Here is a 19,199-nt window from a genome sequence, read left to right on the forward strand (position 1 = left end):
GCATGAGAAATACCCTGCTGGAGTGTCTCAGCACTGTGGTTGGTCTCAAGTTGTGTGTCTCCAGGCGTTGTATTAGGTTTTATTTCGGTAGCTTTGTTTATATTGTGGTCATTGTGTGATAACAAGCCACTGGCCTTGTGATTATAACACATCTTGACCGTCCCTGCCAGTTTTTCCCTCTGGTTGTTTATGTAGGATTTAAATTAGGCCTTTCACAGGAAGGTTAGGGTGGGTGTGTGTGTGTGTGTCTGTGTGTGTTTGTTCCATTTCTGTTATACTGGTGTCAGTCCAAAAGGATTGAGTGTTTGAGTGGCTAACGAGCGCCAAAATGAAAGTTCCCACAGGTAATGAATACGCTTCCAGCCACTTTCTTTGAGAGAGTGCAGCTCTGTGTGGTTGTGGTCATGTTTCATGCAGATGAAGGCATATTTTTGAAAGCTGAAATATTAAGTCCCTCTCTATTCAGACTTTTTTTTTTTGCAATACTTACTCCATTTGCTGTATGTTTTGCTTGGCGTGCCAGTATAAACCAGCATAACTTCATGCAAGCCCAACTGTAATTACTCCTCCTTCTCTCTGCAGAACGCCATAGTGTCCTTTAAAGAGCTGTGCGGCCTTTCAGCAGTGGCTAATCTGAAGCAGTGCATCTTGGCCCTTTCCCCTCGACTGACAGGACCTGACAACAGTCCCCTTCTGGTGTTCAACCTCAACGATCAGTACCCCAACTTAGAGCCCCAAGGCCTGCTACCGGAGGTCCTCAAGAAAGTCGTTACCACATATGACATGGTGAGCCGTTTTTGGGGGTGAATTGTTTATTTTTATTTGCACAGTGATAACACTAGTGAATCACATACAGTGCATAATAAAATAAGAGAGGCATTGAATTCCATGACCTTAAATAACACTGAGAAATCAAGTAGCAAACATGATTTAATCTCGTCATCTGGATCTAAGTGGGTTTTATCTTTGTTTTCCAAAGCCGTGGTTCTTATGCAGGCAGCAGTGCGTAGAAAAGAAAACTTGATTTGGATTTGGCAGCAACCCCTTCCACCCATGTATGCTTATGCCATCAACAGGAAAAGGATGATCTAACCAGGCAAACAAGCACCAATCAGATCAATACCTGGGCTCTACTCGACTTAATGGGGACACACAGAGAGAGTTAGGTAACAGGGCTGAAGCTCTGTTAAGTAATAAAATCAATATTCACAAGTTATGCAACATGCCATTGAGGCTATTCCCAGACACACCATTAACTTTAACACACAATGTTCTCTGACACCGATTCTTGGCACACCATGAACAAGGAGGCAGAAACCCTTTTCTAGCAAAAGTACAGCCACAAGAGAAACGGTTCAGCCTCTGATTTAAAAACTTATCCGGGTAGGTTAGGTATGAAAAAAAAGAAAACATCCAGCCTAGAGCTGCTTTTCAGAGGCCAAAATCATTTTTTGTACCAGGCTGTAAATGTGCTTTTTTCCTGCTGAGAAGATGGGCATGTTAACATGAGACTGGCTCGCTCCTGGAGCAGGTCTCCTGTGGCCATTAGAAGAACTACAGTTCTTGGCACGTGTGCCTTTATGTATGTTACGTTGTTGCAGATGCACTGGCAAAAAAAAAGACATTTAAATTGTTACACAATGAATATGTTATGCACACTTCATACCTTTGGACTCAAAGACGAACTCCTAAAAAAGGACACAGACGCAGACCGATTAAGGCGACCTCTCTGCTCTATTCAGGCTTGGGAATGGAAAGCTAGGTAATTGGGCCTGATGGAAGGAGTGGCAGGAAAATTGAGTTGGAGGGGAAGAAAGGAGAAAACGACGGGTGTTTGGGGACCAAAATCAAATAAATTAAGATCAAGGGCTTAAGTGGTGTGAAGTTGCAGGCCTTGATCATCCGCAGAGTGCCAGAAGTGATGGGAAGCAGAAAGGTGTGGAGCCAAAAGATGAGCCGAGAAGTACGCAGGGACAAGTAAAACGAGGGGAAGCAACCTTAAAGAATTTTAAATAATGCATGGAAAAGTACAATTAGAAATTCTGGTAGTGTGTCAAAATCCACCGCAGGGAGCAGCCAGGCTTTCAGCTCCTAATTGGCAAAAATAGAATCTGGGTCTCAATCCCTGCCCATTTGTGTGCTAAGAGAAAAAAGGTGGAGACTCAGTAGTATGCCAGCTTGAGCTCTTAGGTAATACGGTCTGATTTCTGTTTGTACTTGCAAGAGATTAACTGAGGGCACAGACTGTAGATGGAGAAAATACAGTCTTTGAAACACAGAGCCAAGGGGGCTTCAAAACCCATATGTTGGGCTTTTATTTGGAAATAAAAGCCCAACATATGGGCTGTTCTTGAAAATATCTATTTATGTTTGCCAGTTCTACCGTATATATATCAAGTAAGACTCATAAACACAATATTTTTAATAACTTTGAATTCATAGTTGAAATCTGTGTTTACAGCAAATTATCCTTTAGTTTTAGTATGCAGAAATGTATCATTAAACCAACGTCACCTTAAAAATAAAAGACTGTGTGTGTCTTTGTTAAATGTGGGTGGTAATAATAATAATAATAATGATGGCCATAACATTTAGAGGATACAGTTTAGTCCACCCACTTACCTTGCTAGAATATGCCTTTGAATACGTTCGACTCACCGTGTCTGCCACCAAGACGGTAATTTCGTTACCCGTCAGGAAAGTAATCACAGCGTGTGAGGCAGCTCTAAGTGCCGAAACTGCAGCTGCAGAGTGACACAAACAGCCACAGTCGCTTAGTCATGACTGCTTGTAGAGGAACATGGTGAGTCACCATATGGGTTTGTGCAACTGTGTCTGTCCCCCATACTGAGCACAGTATCAGGCGATGACTCTGCGTAGTCATGCTTACAAAAAAAAAGGCTGCATGTTTATATCTATCTGCAGAAAATGTTTGCCACGTCTCGACTCATTTTCTTAGACAGACCCGTCACAGCCAGAGTTGCTGATGGACTGTTTTTCCAATATGCTCATAAAGGATAAGGCTGGTATTATTTTACATTTTCCTTATTAACACATCTGAAAACAGTTGGAACAAACAACGCCCTCTTTCTCATTTCACGGATTGTAGACCCTCGATTCCTTTCCTCACATCCTCTCCTCACATAGTCCCCCCCCCCCAAGAGATGTGAGGAGAGAAGAATCGAGGCAACAGGGATTAAACAAAATGAGACATCCTCGCCTCATATTTATCCATTAAAGTGACGACAAATAAATATGGCACAGCCGCAACATAGATTTGGTTGTAGTCCAACCGCTGCTCTATTTTATGAATTCAGATGTGTGTTCACATGGTGCAATTCACAACATGGTGTAATGTGAGAAGACAGGTTATCATGCAGTCGAATAACTGAATAACAAAAAACTAAGACAGCATGTGAATGCAAAGGACTAGCTATCTGTAGAGTCCTCTCCTCACTCTGGTTTGTACAGGCCAGCTGTGTGCCTCTTTTACATTCTGATGGTAAAAACACTTATGGAAAGGATACACCTGTGCATCCTTCATTATGACTCCTCGATCCTCAAGATGCATTTTAAGAATTAATACATCCTTCAACGTGGCGTCTAGTGATAGAGTCACAGGCAGGAGGACAGAGGAGATGAGGAGGGGCAAAATAGAGAAAAAACCCCCTATATCCTTCTAACTCTGGGCCATGAAAACCAGGTGTATCTGCGAAAAAAGGTTTTCCTACTGTAGGGCTGGGCGATATATTGAGTTTTTAGGAAATATCGATATATTTTCATATGCAGATGTAAGATGAGACAATATCGTTTATATTGATATAGTCTATGTCGCGTTACAACCATACTTGTAGATCCACCAGTTCACACTGCCCTGCCTCTCTCCCTCACCGCTTCACTCATTATTCATGCAGGAAGTGACAGCATGGCAGTGTTGCCAACTTAGTGACTTTGCTGCTAGGTTTAGCGGCTTTTCAGAACCCCTAGCGACTTTTTCTTTTTCATCCTTCAAAAAAGCAACTAGCTACAAATTTAGTGACTTTTTCTGGTGAGTTTGGAGAGTTTTGGAAACCTGAAATCCTCCGCTGTCGCTGTGTTTTGTGTACATACTGCCTTCGTACTGCGTCCGTTTGTACGCTTTGTGGTGATGGGTCAGTCGTGAACGATCCAGCTCTAAGAGCCTTTTATTTTTGTTTTGGGAGCTGCACGTGATTGGTTAAGATATGTGGCAGCATCTGTGTGTCTACACCGAGGGCACAGACACACCACACAGTAGGAGGAGAGGCTCCTGCAAAGTTTAGTCGGAGACCAGAAGGAGCTAGAGGAAGTTGCTCTTTACATAGAGGCTACACGCGGGAACGGTGAGGAAAATGAGTGACAGAAAACGTAAAGTTTGGACACATTTTAAAGTGATAGGCAGAGCGTAGACTGTGCAAAGTTAGAATTTCTTATCGAGCAGGCTCCACAAACACAAACTGTTGATCCATTAGTGCAATGAGAAGACCAAAACAGGGCAGGTCATATCAGGAAGGAGAATCAGGATCAACCCCTCACAGGCCCTTTTTCTTTTCTCTTGTTTTTTATAATTTATATTTGGAGCACTCTATTTATATATTCAACATAGAATAAACATTGGATATAATGTATGTTTTTACATTATTAATTCATTTTACACATTTTAAAAAAATAAAATCTGAGGAGCCACTTGGGAGCCTCTTCTTTGGGAAAAGAACCGGCTCTCAAAAAAAGAGTCGGAATTCCCATCACTAACGCTTTGACATCATCCGGACCCCCACGCGTACCTGGCTGTTGGTTTGTTGGACCTTAATAGCGGAAGTGGGTCTTTCTTGTATCGTGATGCCGCCGGCGGATAGACGCCGCATTGAGTGGGTGGGCCCTTTGCTGTGATACATCAGCGCATATGGATAGTATGGATTTACTGAGCCGGCTAAAGTCCTGCTGACTGAAGGATGGAAGTTTGTTCATTCAGTCTGTTCACACGTTGTGTTATTTGCACAGAGTACTGGATGTACAGGAGTACACACAGGAGGAAGTACTTTGGTGAAGTCTACTTCACTGCAGACTCGCTTTTTAAAGAATAAGTCAGCCTTTTGCTGTTTTTGCTCACAGCTGTGAGTCTTTTGTTATGGAGGAAAAAAGCATTAATTTATTTGAGGGCTGTTATTATTTAAATATGCCAACAGTTTATTTTTGAGCAGTTTCTCATGTACATCTACAGCTAAATCTTAATAAAAGTGTCTGTGTGATATTTAGGACATGTAGCTTTGACTCAGAAGTGCCTTTTTGTTTAGAACTTTTGGGAAGAAAAAATATCGAGCTATATATCGTATATCGCCATTCAGCGAAAAAACAAACAAAAAAAATCGAGATATTACTTTTGGTCCATATTGCCCAACCCTATTCCTACGCAGGTTACACCTGTACTATGCGTGTGCACAGTCTCACATGAACAGTATCTACTCGTCCCACCAAAACACTGAACAAATGGCATGTTCATTCACTCTACTGATGCAGGAAGCCAAGTAAACAGTACACGTGCGTGCTCAGTTTCTGATTTGTTTCGTGAACCTCTGCTGTGGACGTGTCAGTGTTTCGACTGTTGATTGGCTCTGTAGCAGCAGGGGCTGCACAGCCGTGCTCGTTAGCGTTTCAGAAGTCTTTAAGTGCCACGCCCTCCTTATGCAATTTCTCTGGAACAAATAAAGTTTTGTGTCTGAAGAAATGCTTCGTAAAGTCCCAGAACAGCAGCTCACTGGTGTGAGTATTTCTAGCAGGTGTAATTCCAAATTTATTTCTAGGAATATTTTCAAATTTATACTTCAATAAATCAAAATTCTTAGAACAATTAATTACAGCCTGTGTTACCTGCATAAGCATATATTTTCCCTCGTGCCTCCCTGGCTTCCCTCGGATCTGGCTGGGCAGGCTCTAAAGATCGATCCCGTGACCACAGCGTCGCTCGTTTGTGGCTTTGTTACACTGATCTCTGGAATAAAATTGTGTTTTTCATTCCTCGACTTCCAACTTGGCAGCTTGGCTTTGTGGCACAACCTTGCAATAGACTTAAGTCGTTCTGGGAGTGAAAAAGTCAATTACGACGATGCTGCGCCAGCAACCTACAGGCACTAATTGAAATCAAAAGCGTAGCAACATTAGGGTATAAATAGCATCCCCATCAGATGAAACAATTAAGCTATTACTAAAATAATTGTGGCAAAAGATCCAGATGGTCTGCCAGGCACCCTGTTTACTCCATGCTTATTTACCTCTGTCTCTGACAGCCTACATATGCACCATTAACCTCCTGAAACAGCATGCTGCTGCTGCTGCTGTCTTTGTGTTAAAAAAGCTTGTTTTTGGTTCAGTGTTGGGCTGAAGAAGCGCTGGCATTTAATATGTAAATGGATTGCCACAAGAATTTTAACAGTCTGCAGGTCAACAGAGTGTGTGCACTCAATTAGGGGCGAGCATAACACCAGAGGAGCTAAAGTTAGCATCTGTCGCAGACAGCACAGTAATGGTGCTGCTGCTGCTTCAGAATGACTGACATGTTTTTAATTGAAATGACCTTAATTATCAGCACTTTCTTTGAAAGAAATACTCTCCAACCAAAGTAGGATTCTCACACACACATTTTCTCATTTAAAACAAGGCACTGTCTGTGTTTTAAGAAGCAAAGTGACTTTTAATAAACAACCTAATTGCTTGTGTCTCCTTCCCTCTAATTTTGGCTTTCAAAAATGCAATCCTGCAGCCTTGCCCACTCACATCCCCTGTAATAACAGCTTGTTTTCTGAGCACTCCCTGGATAGAAACTGCCTGCTACCAGACAGACTGCGTCCTGCTTTGTTGTGGGATGCCACTTCTGCTGATGTGGAAACTAAAGGCAAAAATAAGCAAATACGTTTGTCTCCTTTCAGGTGATCCAGACCAGCAAGGCGCTGCTGGAGAGCTCTGAGGGGGTGTACGAGAGAATCCTACAAACCCAAAAAGCAGGTAAGATGCGGTCGTACGGCAGAGGAGGAAAACCCTTAAAAGGCTGCGTTTCCCGACACCATTAACCAGCATCTGAGTGTTTGCCTGTGGCCCCCGTGTCGCCTCTGAAGCCACAAAACCCAGATCACTCAGTATGAATTAATTAGACTCTTATTTGCATAAGTGGAATTACCATTTGATTCATGTTCATTAATGCGATCCAGTCACTGTTTCTCTTTGAAAAGCTGCCATTCAAATAGAGGTGTTTCATTCACACCAGTTGCTGTCTCTGTCCTGTATTCTAATTATAAGGTTTGAGACTGAGTGATGAGTGAACCAGAGGAAAGTTAATAGACGGCAGTCTATCTCCACACACAGGCCACTCAATACCAGTCAGATCACCGTATGTGTATGAAATGCATTTATGGAGTTTCAGCCGATTGTAACATATTGACTTCATGTGTCCAGAGGAAGAAGGTGATTACATTCATGTTTCTGGGAAGCGAGGTTTGACTGGTCATCCGTGTAGGTCACTGAATTCAAGGATATGCAGACAGACAGGCTCTGGGGGCGCAGCTCTTTCTCTGGTGGGCGTCAATGATTGAAGAGGCCTGCCTTTATTTCAGGGCAGTTCTTGTTTCATGAAGCAGCTGCAGCAAAAAATATGGGTGAAACCTTTTAATTTTGAAGCTAATGTGATTCATAATGTAGCACTTTCACGCAATGAATCCTGTCTAAGTAGTCTAGAAGGCTAATTTAACACAGAGTAAGCCTGCTGGAAACGCTTTGTGAGAACTGAAGGGAGCAAAGATGGACCATCATTACCACAGCCCAGCTTTATTGGCTTTGAGATGGATGACTTATAAAATATTCATTGTCTATTGTCTTGCTACATCAGAGGGGACGACGGCCGTGCCTTTTTAAGCAATGCGAATCAAAGGCATTTTGGTGTTTTTCAGTTCAACCACCTTCCAGACCTTAACAATTACCAGCCAGTGGCTTTGGGCTAAAGATGTGCTTGAACTCACTGACATCAGAAAGATCCCCCAAAGCCTCGGAGTTTTATTTAGACCATTTTCTGTTCGGTTCCAGTTTGGACTGTAGCATGCACAGTTCAGAATGGCTTCGGTCCTGAGTGCGTGACCTGTTTGTGTCCTTCAGCCATAATAACACGCTGTGATCTGCACAGCCTTTATTGTACAGATCAAAAGGCGTCCTTTTCTCTTTTCTGGCTTTTTCTTTGCCTGCAGTTTACAAATTTAAAGTATGACGTTACTCTTACTGGCCTGCCACATTGAGATTACGTGTGCTAGCTGTTGTGTTGCTTATCTTCCATATAAAGTATTTAAAAAGATGCCTGCCAGACGTTATTAGATCTTTTTCTACAAATTGCGTTTCATTATCAGTTCCAGGCGAGATGCTTGATCTTGATTTGTTACTGATTTACAGGAACTTTAAGTGACCATTATCATATAATTGAATATGCTGATAGCAGCTACGCAGGATACCATCTACATGATTCTTGAATTTGCCACAATTTATCAGTAAAGAATAGTGTAATGCTCTCTAACTGTGCACTCAGCTGAACATTCAGATCTGAGCTAAATGTCTTCAGCCCGGCTCATAGCTGGTAACTAGTTTTTACCATCCAGTTAAGTTCTGCAGTAATATGAGCAGACAGTCTCTGTGAGCGTGGCGTGTGCACAGTTAGTTAACTAGACATTTAAATGTTGCTGCCCTCGCTGTTCTCCATGAGAAATACTAGTTGGTTATTAATTATTTATATATTATTAATGTATAGTGCCAGTGTACTGTTGGGTGCCTCTCACTGTCTTTGACAGTAAGTTAGAAATGAGCAAATAGCATTAGCAAGCTGCATTTATAAATCCTACAGGTGCAACGCAGAGAGACACGTCAGCTAATTAGCGCTGATTAATGGCCTAATAAAACAAGAATTTCACTCGTGATTTTTTTTAAAATTGATGATGGGGATCGACTCCTCTTCAGGTGGCTACTTAGAGGAACTGCAGTTATTGGGACTTTGGTCTCTGCTTCGGTTTTCAGCTCCAAACGCTCCAGCCTGACATAAGGCCCTTTCACATAGGAAGCGACATGCACTGCACTCTGAAACTATTCTTTTCTAATACTTTTTCTAAAACCACACAATAATGGTTTCCCACTGCGCTGAGCAAAGCACACCATGCACAAGTGCTCCTTAGTTCAGCTGTACTGAACTTTGACCATGGCGCAGTGTGGCGTACAGTCGATGCAAATGCAGAACACCTGGGAACAGGTGCACATAGTACACATGAAGACCACGAGCAGCCACAAAAATGATGCTCTGCAGGCAGAATGCAGTGGCCAGCTCAGTGCAGATTTTGGGCTGGTCCCTCAACTCAGCGGTCAGTGCAGTGCAGTAGAAGGGCCTCTGGGTGAAAGGTGGAATATACCCTGAATGGCTCACCAGTTCATTATAGGACCATTTAAATTATTTATTACCGTTTAACCTCATCTAGTAACTTGTGACATTGTTTTGAGTGTTTCCTACTTTGACATTTAGTTGATTCGTACAATATTTTATAGTACAATAGAGCATGTCTGCATTTCTCAGAAGCAAGTGTGCCAATAAATAAAGCCAACACACACATCAAGCACCTTTGGTTAGAGTTTATAATCTGCCTGTTCAGAAGATGGTAGAGGTGACTTGTCATTTTTGTGCAGATTTATAGTTTTGTTTAGTTATGAGTGAATGGGGCTGTGAACATTTACCATAACAGCTAGAAGAGAGGATTTGCACTGCTTTATTGTAGTATGACATGAAGTGTGGATGAATTAATAGAACAGTGCATCTGTCTTTGTTGCACAGAAGAGCTGCAGCGGTAACATTGGTAACTCTTAAGCATATCGAGATGAGTGTTTCAACCAATTTACCCAAACCTACATGTTGCACAATGATTCATTATTTAGTTTAATAAAACAATAGTCAAAACAAATGAGTAAGGTGTTAGGAAATATGTTTGTCTTAAATTTTTACTATTTCAAAAGCTTTCACAGAGGCTTTGTGGGGATTTTGGTTTCAAAACACATTTATATATGATCAGCTGGAGAAAATTTAACAGCCAACAATTGCAAACTAGGACACAACAGATGGCAAACTGATGAACTTGAACATTGATTTATTTTCCATCCCAAACTGACATAATTCTATCCCAGTGGTGCATGCAACGTGGTTTTGTGCGTCTGTTGTGTAGAAACTGGGTCAGTACAAACCCAATTCCCCCTTTACAGAAAGCAGAACGTTTCAGCAGCAGCTATTAAACCTGTGAATAATCCATCACATCAGCTCAGACAGGGCCCAGGAAGAAGAGGAAGGGGGATAAAAAAAAAAGAGATGTAGGTGGTGTCAGTGAACTCAGTCAGGTGTTTGTAGCAATACCTCCCTCACGCGATACTCGCTTACACTATATTGCCAAAAGTATTCGCTCACCCATTCAAATAATTGAATTCAGGTGTTGCAATCACTCCCACGGCCACAGGTGTATAAAAATCAAGCTCCTAGGCATGCAGACTGCTTCTACAAGCATGTGTGAAAGAATGGGTCGCTCTCAGGAGCTCAGTGAATTCCAGCATAGTACTGTGATAGGATGCCACCTGTGCAGCTGTTCAAGTCCAGTTGTGAAATTTCCTTGCTACTAAATATTCCACAGCCAACTGTTAGTGGTATTATAACAAAGTGGAAGTGATCGGGAATGACAGCAGCGCAGTCACGACGTAGTGGGCCACGTGAATCACAGAGCAGGGCGAGCGGATGCTGAGGCACATAGTGTGCAGTTGTCGCTGACTTTGTGCACACTGAATGGCTACAGTGCAATGCAGTGCAGTGATCAAAGTAGTGTTGTAGTAAAGTTGGTGAACAAGTGTGTGAAGTTTGATGGGTTTAGCTTGAACAGTATGCATCTATAAGCGTAAATTTTTAACATCCTAGATATCTTTCTTTAAATTGACAGACAAAATATTTCTGTAGACTTCTGAGTTCATTGTACTGCTGCCATCATGTGTGACATCATTAGTAAAGATTACTGAGCCTGTCTCAGAAGAAGCCATCCAAGCCCAACCCATGACATTATCTCTCTCCACTGTGTTTCACAGATTGTATGTTTGGGATCATGAGCAGATCCTTTCTTTCTTTCTCCAAACTTTATCCTTCCCATCACCTTGGTAAAGGTTAATCTTTGTCTCATCAGTCCATAAAACTGTCTGGACTTCTTTCTTGCTAATTAGTAGTTTGCATCTTCTGGCGAAGCCTCTGTACTTTTCTGCATGAAGTCTTCTGTAGCTTGGCTTTACGTTTCAGACCTAGAAGCTGTTCTTTTTTTTTTAATATACAGTTTATATATTTTTTTGCTTTTAGAGTTTGATACTGTTGCAGCATCTGCGGTGACCAGTCCATTATGGTAAAGAAAGAGCTAAGCATGGAAGCGAGACCATTGCTTTACATTTGTATCCTCACCTATAGGTGGGAGCTGTGAGTAATGTACTCTGAATGGTGGTTGGACACAGACACAGGGTGAGGAACTCTGTCATCTGTGGGGGGGTTTCAAAGTAGAGCCACTGCCCCTACACAGTGAAACAAGTCAGTACATATGGTTAAGGCATCTGGATAGGATGCCTACTTGACACCACCTATGCAAGGTGTTTCGAAGCAGACCCAGGACATGCTGGAGAGATGATATCTCTTGGGAACACCTCAGTGCTGCAGGAGGTGGGTGGGCAGAGGGAGGTCTGTGCCTATCTGCTTAGACTGCTGCCCCTGCGACCCAAACCTGGATAATTGCTTAATCTGGATTTGTATTTCATGTCTGATAAAACTGAGTCTTAGTGGGATGTGTGGTATAAATAAATATCATCGTGGAGAAAGAATGAATGAATTTAAGCTATTGAAAAATTTATGTCATGCCAATTACGACTGAGTCTTTACTGTACAGTTACCGTCTTGCAGCGTTACCTCAGAGATTAGAGTCTGAAATCCTTTGCTAAGAACAAGCTTCCCCCTTTCTTGCCTGTCAGACTCTATAAAATGTTGCTAGGCAACCTCTGGTGTGAGTTCAGTGTGTGTGTGTGTGTGTGTGTGTGTGTGTGTGTGTGTGTGTGTGTGTGTGTGTGTGTGTGTGTGTGTGTGTGTGCATCTTCTTCAGCACAGTCATGGTTCACATGCGCAGCAGCAGCAGCTCTGTAGTTACAGTAGTGACTTGAAAGGGAACAAAGATGTGATTTTGCATTTGGTTAGACCAAAAAAAACAGGGGGGGGGGGGGGGGTGTAAAAGTGGGATTTGGGAGCAGTGATGTGACGTCTGCTTCAAATATGATGAATGTGCCAAAATTGTCAGTGAATTCTGTCAGAGGTTATATTGATGCCTGAGGTCTGGTGACAGACTCATATCCTCAGCTGAGAGGCTCTAAAACAGCCCAGCCCCAAACACCTATTATAGCAATTTCACATAAGGGGAGGGGGAGGGGGGGGGATCTCTCGCACACCACGTTTCCATGGCAACTGCACTGACAGGAACTACGACCAGCTCAAGCTGTTATCAGAGCTTCAAGCGGAAATGTGTTCGGAGTTTCCAGTGCAGAGATGCTACGCAGTCCTGGAAGTCTCTGCTCCCTTTGCCTTCTGATTTGGGTCAGACTGGGGTTGCCTGTTGCTGCAAAGCAAACTCAACATTAAACATGTCCTTAGTCAGACTCAGTCATGCAGAGGAAGCCCAAAAAAACCCAAAAAACAAAAAAAGAAAGGGGAGCGAAGAGGTGGGAAAGCTCCTGAGGAGACAAATCCTCCCTCTGTTGGAGGCCATGCTGCTAATCCACAGTGAAAGAGCATCATCTCTGTCTGCCCACTCTTTTTCCCCTCACTGCTTCATTCACCTCTGTTTCATTGGGAGGGTTTACACTGCACTTACTGACACGTCGCTCTGTGGTATAGACTTCACATTGGTGATGCTGAAGAGAGGCACAAAACAGTTCCCCGCTGACAGGGACAACCCAGTGAAAATCAATGTGTAAGCACTGTGTGCACTGCAATAAAACAAAGCAGTCTCAAGACAAGTCAGATGTTTTGCTTCAGCAGACATCAGTGAAAAGCTGAAGAAGAGGTCAGACTTCCCATCACATCTGCTTTCTATGAGACTCTTAACATTTTCATGGCAGCTGCTGCTGTTGTCCTACAGGAAAATCTGACTTTCTTTCCAGACCAGACATGTAAGTAAGCTGTGGTTACTGCGAACCACCCTGTATGTGTACAGCGAGGAGACAGCAGAGCTCCCCCACATCCACAGTATCTCTGTACTTCTACAGACTCGAGCGTTCTGCTGCAGGAACCATGTGAAATGCCGGCGGTACATGCCAGGGTCTTAGCGTGCATGTGTTTCCTCACAGTGACAACAAGCCTAGCACCCAGTCACACATCCCAGACTCCACTCGAGCAGCAGCTGCTGCTCTTGTGCTTCCTAAACCAACACCGCACTGACTCGACACTCGGTCTCGTCTGTTTCTCTCTCACAGCAATGGAATTTCATGAGAACCTCCACGACTTGGCTGTGAAGGAGGGGCTGAAGGGCAGAAAGCTGCACAAGGCCGTGGAGAGCTTCACGTGGAACATCACCATCCTGAAGGTGAGATTTTCAGTCACAGTGCTCACAGGTCAGGCCAGTTTTATTTATAGAGCCCAGTACCACCAAACTGCTTAGAGTAGTTTTACATAGTAAGCTTTATTCATCTCATAATGGGCCTTAATACAGCCCCTTAGCTCATCCTCTCTCATCTCTTTAAGCCACCTTTCTTCTGACATCATACAGATCCTACAGCCCCCCCCCCCCCCCCCCCCCAAAAAAAAAAAAAAAAAAAAACTGTCAGGAGACTTAGCTTAGCTTATTTTGTTAACCTTTATCCTGCTGCAATGGTGGGTAGACTCCATGACCTCCATGATTTATGACTAAAAAAAGATGACAGTTCTGTTCATTTCAGTGTTATTCATAAAGCACCAAATCACAGCAAACAGTTGCCTTAAGGTGGTTTGTATGGCAAGTTAAAGACCATACAATAATACGGAGAAACCCCAACAATCAGACGACCCCCTGTGACAGTGTTTCTCAAACTGGGGGCGCAGGGTCACGAGGGGCGTGAACGACCATCATCTGGAACAAATGTTGAACGTTGGGTTAATTCTCGCAGCGGAACAAGGAAACGTTAGCAGGTACATTAGCACAGCGAAACTCTCCACCGTCTGCTGCGTACATAGAGCTGTCATGCATCATGTTTCAGACACATGCAGCCCCTATATTATCAGTAAAATCTAAAATTAAGACCAAAACTAAAGACAGCAAAACTAAAAAGAGCACAAAAAAAACAAAAACTGTTTGATTAATGTAACAGCGTTTATTTCAGACTTTCACTGTGATTAAAGTGTTTCAGGCAGTGATCAGTTCTGGACGTTTGTGTATGCAAAAAAAAAAAAAAAAAAACCCCAAAACATGCTAAATTGCCATCCTGTATACAAAATGTACATCTGAACATGTAACATTTGTTGTGTCCATTGTTGTGCCACACAAATCCCCCCCTCCCCCTTTGCTGCTGTCTGACCCTTTGACCTGTGCTTACCCCTCAGGGTCAGGCGGATCTACTGAAGCACGCCCGAAGTGAAGTCCAGGAGAACCTCAAGCAGATCCATTATGCTGCGCTCACCTGTAACCTGACTAAAGGCGGTGCGGCGAGCAGTTCCTCGGGCTCCTCCGAGTCCAGGAGCAGACGCAGCCTCGAGGCCATCCCCGAGAAGGCCACCGCAGAGGAGGAGCTCACGGACGAGGACAACTAAAGGCCCACAGAGTCGGCACCCACGTTCAGACTTCTCTGTTCCTGCCTCCTGAGCTCAAAACCCAAAGCTTTCTTTCCTTCACCACTCTGTGTCTTTACCCAGGCACCACTGCTCTGCACACTCGTGTTTCTTCACATTCCATCACATACATTCCTGTATCCCAAGCACAGCTGTAACCTCTCAAACTTCTGCCTTCTAATCATCAGTAAAATGCCAGGCACACGCTCAGTTCGCCCAACGGTTTCACTGCAGATTTATTCACGTCTAGAACACTCTGGTAAATCACTAATGCAGCATTCGCTCCACATCTGATGCCACCAAAACCTTTCCCAGTCATGAAACTCAACTCTCTACATCCTCCACCCCCGCTGCAGAAGTTTGCAGCCATTCCTCTGACCCTGAAGCTCTTCTCACGGGTGAACCAGGAGAGCTGAGTGAACCTTCAGCCACGAGACTGTTTCAGAATTTCAGCTACTGTTTGGAGACGGTGCACTTCTACTCAGCAGACCAGGCGTTAGGAGAAGAGATGAAGCAAAAAGGCCTCGGATTGTTGTAAGAGATTTCCTAAAGCACAATTTTCTGGAGTTACAGTATGAATGTAACAGGGGGAATTTGAACATCAAAGCAATGGAGAAGTCAATAAAATGGTAGACGAACTCGCAGTGAATGGGAGCAAAGAGCTGTTTACAATACTGAACTGTCCATGTTTTTGTCTGCCAAAATAGTAAACTATGTGTATATATGGAGTTTTCTGTTACCTTTTTTCTGCAGAGTGCATCAATTTATTATTGTACACTTGGAAATATAAGATTTATTTTATAAAAGATATATGAATATGTCTGTGGAAATACAAAGTCTTATTTGTGGATATCTGGTAACGAGGTTTATCACGAGGACCCGAGGTCTCCCAGCGGAGAGCTCCAACGCGGCGAGACAGAAGGACGAGAGAATGTATTCATAAAGTTTCTTTGGTGCAAACGACAACAACAAAGTCTCAAAATTCACAACCAGCAACTGCACGGAGGAAAACAGTGACTGGACGTTAGGACGCACTCGAGAGCAGCTCTCAGTTTATCACGTTTTAGCGTTTCATCGGGGAATATGGTGTGCTTTTATTTTTGAAGCATGGGCCTCCCACACGAGGGTGCTGAAACCTGGAATAAAAATGAAAGATTTCAGAGAAATCTGTTCTGGCTGAGGAGAAAAGTGAAGCCTCATCAGCCTGTTTTCATTGATTAGATCCCCGAGGAGCTCATCTCAGGGTTTCAAATACTGTTGCTCTGTCAGATACTGCTGAAGAGACGCGCTTGCGTTGACCTTTGGCCTCGGTGTCTTGGTGCACGGGCCACAGAGACATAATGACCCCCTCTAAAAAGCCAAATGCTTAAAAGTTGAGTAGGTATGCTCACACTTGGAAGCATCTTTATTACGCCGACCCTTTTCACAGAACAACAAAGACCTAATAATGAAAAAAGTATCTGAAGACAAACACTAATGTTTCATAAAGCGTGATAATCACGGGCCAGTACACAGTTCAGCCGTGTAAGCTTGCAGACTGATCGCTAATCGCACCCAAGCTCAGAATGCTTCCTCAACAGCCGCCTGCAGGAACTAATGAAAGTACGTAGTACATGGAAATTTTAGTTGGGTTCACATGCTAAAAAAGTACTTCATTAGTTTTAGGGAAAAGATGGGTGAGAGTTCAAATATGCTCCTGAAAAGTTCAGCTGTGCATTCATGAGTCCTCCACAAGCTGAAAGTAAAACCTGTCTCACTATCGCGGTACGCCGACGTCACAGGACACCTGAGACGGTGGAAGCTTTGATGAGAACGACAGTATTTGACACCATGGGAATGACGACAGGCTGGGCTCCCTCTGAGTGGGAGGTCACGCACAAAAACAAAGGTCACGGGTTCAGTTTATACTGCTGATCATATAACAATGTTTCCCAGAAATGCTTCATCTTGCAGCTACTCACAGTTCCCCCGATCCACTTACTCTTACTCATCGTCTGAGGAAGAACGGTTTCAGACGGCTGTGTGTGTGATTAACAGCACTTTGACACCCCTTTGTAAGAACACAAACTCAGGTCTGAAGAGACGGCAGAGAGGGATCCCAACGTCAAAGTAATAATAGCTTCATAACCATTCCTGGCGACAGCGTAGCAATCCATCCTTTGATTAGCTGCGCCTCGTTCATGCTAACGAAAACCAACTGCAAGCACGAAGTGAGAAGCAGCCGCTTTTTATTTCTTCCTCCATAATTGTATCTATTTTTTTTAATTACTGGACAAAGAACACCAGAAATAAGAAGTATGTATAAAATATTTGCCCCTGGAAAAAAAAACAACAAAAAATGCACTTTGACCTTTCAGAACCTTTAGAGAGGACCTATTATGCTTTTGTGTTAAATACACTGTTAAAATAGTGGATATTCATACTAAAGTTTCAAATATTGAGGTCAGCCTGTGTGTAAGTAACACCTGGTGTCTCAACTGTGAGAGCTGATATCCCTCAGGTGCACAGATGACCCACCATCCTATTTAAATCTTTTGTTCGCAAGGGGCAGCCAATCAGGAGAGAGCCTGCTTAGGAGGCGGGAGTAAGGAGATAAAGAGGCTTGTTTCAGACAGATGATGAAGTGAGGCATGACGCAGAGGATTTTTTTTGAACTGTGAATCATGCAAAGCTATTCTGCAAGAGTCCAACAATAAAAAATAAGGTCTGAGCATAAAAGGTCCACCTTAAAGGTCACGTTTTCATTTTTTGAATTAAGGAAAATACAAATTAAGTCAGTAAAACAACACTTTAGGATCCAGTCGGAAATTGATGTGTGAAACCAAATTCTGTGCTTAAAGTAAGTTTAGCTGCGACTCTGTTTCCCAGCTCTGTCTTTTACGCTTCAACAAGCATCACTTGGTTTATGTAGAAATATTTTTTTCCTTTAAAAACGGGGAGGTTTGCCTTTTCCACCTGCACACGAACTCGTCTTTGTGTTCTAAACACGGTTTAACTGTCGTCAGTACAGCTGGACGCATCAGTGCTTTCACATTTTCAGGCCTAAATGTTCGTCTGCAGGTCTTTGTTTTTTTTTATTTCTTCCTCGTTGCTCATGATGTCGTGCTTTTTTAAATGCAGGTCATAACTCCACCACAACACATCTGAATTTCAGTGCTGTGCCAGTCGACGTATTTACAGTTGTTGTTGAGAGCATTTCAGCTGTATTTCAAGTCTCTTTACCTGTCAAAAGAAAAAAAAAAACCTCAATAAACATTGTTGGATAGATCACGTGTTTGTTTGGAAAATGCTGTTGTGTGTGGCTCCAGGAGCAGCTTCCTCATTCTTAGGCAGGTTTATTTACTTCTGTGAAATCCCATCACCTGCTCTCTCACTGCCCGGTGATTAGCTCACCCACCTCCCCGCAGCAACCGTCCTCCGCTCTTCCTCTCTGCTGCCGTCAGGCTGCACCGTGTCAGGCTGACCTTCCCGCTCGACTCAGCCCCGCTGGTTCTGCCTATTTTTGCCAATGTAGGCTGCTCTGTTAAGTAATTCACATTCCAACGTCACACCGAATCCCTGTTTGCTCCTTCGGAAAGAATATGAAAATCCCTGTTGGGTTAAAGGACGATTCCACCTATTTTCGCTTTGACAGGCCTTGCTAATGGCTTCTAATCCAGCAATCAAATCCCAGTCTCCTGCTGCTCTTATTCGGAATCACATTAAATCCTTAAAGTGCTAAATTTTCCCAAGGTTAGCATCACTTTTAACATACGCATCAGTCAAGTTTGCTGTGCGTGAGCCCACAACGATGTGACTATTTTCAAGGGCAGAGACGCCTCATCCTGACCCCCCCCAGAGCTGGAGGAGCACATGCATCACTATTGATTAGCTCCCGTGTGCCGAGCAGAGCAGAGAGAGCCTGGGGAAATAAAGCTTCTGCTTGCTTTGGATGGATCTGCTGCCAGCACAGGTAGCAAGCAAAGGCAGGTCCTGTTTTATGAGCATGCCAGCTGTGCAGCTGCTGGCAAACACATAAACTTTATTTTTATAGCAGGTCACAGAGTGCATTATGTTTAGGGTCCCAAACTGCAAATACTGAGTCATTTGACCTTAATCCAGATATGGGAAAAATCAAATGATGTAAACATAAAGTGAAATAAACGAATGACAGGTTTGACAGACGATCACTAAAAATGTTCCATTTCTTAATCAGCTGATGTAGAATTTCTTTTCTTTTTATGGGCGTTAACCTCAATGATCTCTCCTCTTATCTTTGTTGAAAGTCTACCTGCAATATTGCAAACCAATAAGGCCCCAAAGGTGCACACACGAGTGC

The 19,199-nt window shown here is 43.2% G+C and overlaps 1 protein-coding gene across 1 annotated transcript in view; it reads left to right on the forward strand.

Annotated features, from left to right (window-relative positions):
* Nucleotides 1-18,114, forward strand: part of plcl2 (phospholipase C like 2) — a 44,086-nt gene extending 25,972 nt beyond the window's left edge. Inside the window, exons 3-6 of the mRNA XM_030749731.1 lie at nucleotides 583-786; nucleotides 6,942-7,017; nucleotides 13,555-13,664; nucleotides 14,657-18,114. Coding sequence (XP_030605591.1) covers nucleotides 583-786; nucleotides 6,942-7,017; nucleotides 13,555-13,664; nucleotides 14,657-14,863 — 597 coding nt within the window. The 3' untranslated portion in view covers nucleotides 14,864-18,114. The remainder of the gene's footprint in view (nucleotides 1-582; nucleotides 787-6,941; nucleotides 7,018-13,554; nucleotides 13,665-14,656) is intronic.
* The last annotated feature ends 1,085 nt before the right edge of the window (nucleotides 18,115-19,199 follow it).

Source organism: Archocentrus centrarchus, chromosome 16 (assembly GCF_007364275.1).
Source record: "Archocentrus centrarchus isolate MPI-CPG fArcCen1 chromosome 16, fArcCen1, whole genome shotgun sequence".
NCBI classification, from domain to species: Eukaryota; Metazoa; Chordata; class Actinopteri; order Cichliformes; family Cichlidae; genus Archocentrus; species Archocentrus centrarchus.